At 26.7% G+C, this 1253-nt stretch overlaps 1 protein-coding gene across 1 annotated transcript; it reads right to left on the reverse strand.

Moving 5' to 3' along the window:
- Positions 1 to 38: 38 nt before the first annotated feature.
- LOC100573137 lies at positions 39 to 1097 on the reverse strand. The gene is made up of 4 exons (XM_008191514.3): positions 901 to 1097; positions 607 to 768; positions 413 to 546; positions 39 to 335 (listed from the first exon to the last, which is right to left on the reverse strand). Exons 1-4 carry the CDS (start codon positions 908 to 910, stop codon positions 54 to 56), a joined length of 588 nt encoding a protein of 195 aa, XP_008189736.3. The 5' UTR covers positions 911 to 1097; the 3' UTR covers positions 39 to 53.
- Positions 1098 to 1253: the final 156 nt, after the last annotated feature.

A 1253-nucleotide genomic window follows, 5' to 3' on the forward strand; every position in this document is an offset into this window, starting at 1 on the left:
GGTTTTCGGAATTTATTCTAAGTTCATCAATTTTAAGCTAACATCAAAATGTATTAACTTATGTGGACAATTAAACTATACCCTCCCACAACTGTGTAAAAATTAGACCAGACAGCCTTTTTCAAATTGAAATTAATGTAGTTAAAAAAACTACAAATTATATAGTACAACATATTTACCTTTCCTAGATCTCCAGTCTGTATATTATATATATTATTCCAATCGATACAAATAGGTGAAATATCATTGTTAAACGAAAATTTGTTTTCTAACACGATAACAGCTATATGATCACCAAGTTGAATATTATTATCCTTCAGGTAAATTGTTTCCACCTTTATAATTGTTTTCATTTATATTATTTTATATGTCATACAAATTATTTGTAGAATTTGAATTATTAATAATATACATTCATTATTTGAGAAAATTCAGTGCCAATTTTTGAAATATTTTTATCATATTTTCCAACGGCCACTTTGAATTCACCAATTCTTACTGATATTTTATTGGCCGCTTCACCGTGAAATCCAAAACATCCACCCCCTAAAAACGTTATTTAATTAATTTTCGTTCCTTAATAAAATCATTATACAATGATTTTACCAGAAATTACAACATTTGGAGCAATAATTGAACCATCACACATACGGAAATAAATAAATTTAATTTTATTAAATTTATATACTTGAACATTCCAAGGTAACGTTTCAACCGCTGTTTTATTCATATCTCCTTCTTGGTTTTTTATATTTACTCTACCGCAATCTAAAACAATATTAGATGTAACTAATATTAGAAGCATCGTATTTACATAAATATGAGTAACTCTGATACTAGTTATTACACAAACATAAAAATAATATTAAATTTTAATGTAATACAGCTATTATTATGTACCCATTGTCATATTTGTTCCATACTCGTATCGAGCACACAACTCCTTAGTCTCGTCCAAACCATCTGTACAATCCTTAATACCATCACAAACTAACGACCATTCAATGCATAGTCCATTTGAACAATAAAACTTATCCTCAGTGTATCTACAATTGTATTCAAATGTGCAACAAATGTTAATTTAATATTAATTATATATTTATAAGAAATATGAAAGCTGATCAAGGTTTTAGAATACCAAAAGGAATACAATATATTAAATAGTTACGCGGGTTTGGATCCAAAGTTCTATATTGTGTAAATTTGAAATTGTTCAGAAAAGCCAATTTAAATGTATTTAAATATTTTGAGCT

This window comes from Acyrthosiphon pisum, unplaced genomic scaffold, assembly GCF_005508785.2.
Source record: "Acyrthosiphon pisum isolate AL4f unplaced genomic scaffold, pea_aphid_22Mar2018_4r6ur Scaffold_19859;HRSCAF=20550, whole genome shotgun sequence".
Classification (NCBI taxonomy): domain Eukaryota; kingdom Metazoa; phylum Arthropoda; class Insecta; order Hemiptera; family Aphididae; genus Acyrthosiphon; species Acyrthosiphon pisum.

Excerpts from the sequence above, each read along its gene's own strand:
- LOC100573137 (XM_008191514.3), bottom strand. Across the intron at positions 547-606 it reads TCCAAATGTTGTAATTTCTG|GGGGTGGATGTTTTGGATTT; the intron begins GTAAAATCATTG and ends TAACGTTTTTAG. Across the intron at positions 336-412 it reads AATTTTCTCAAATAATGAAT|GTGGAAACAATTTACCTGAA; the intron begins GTATATTATTAA and ends ACAATTATAAAG.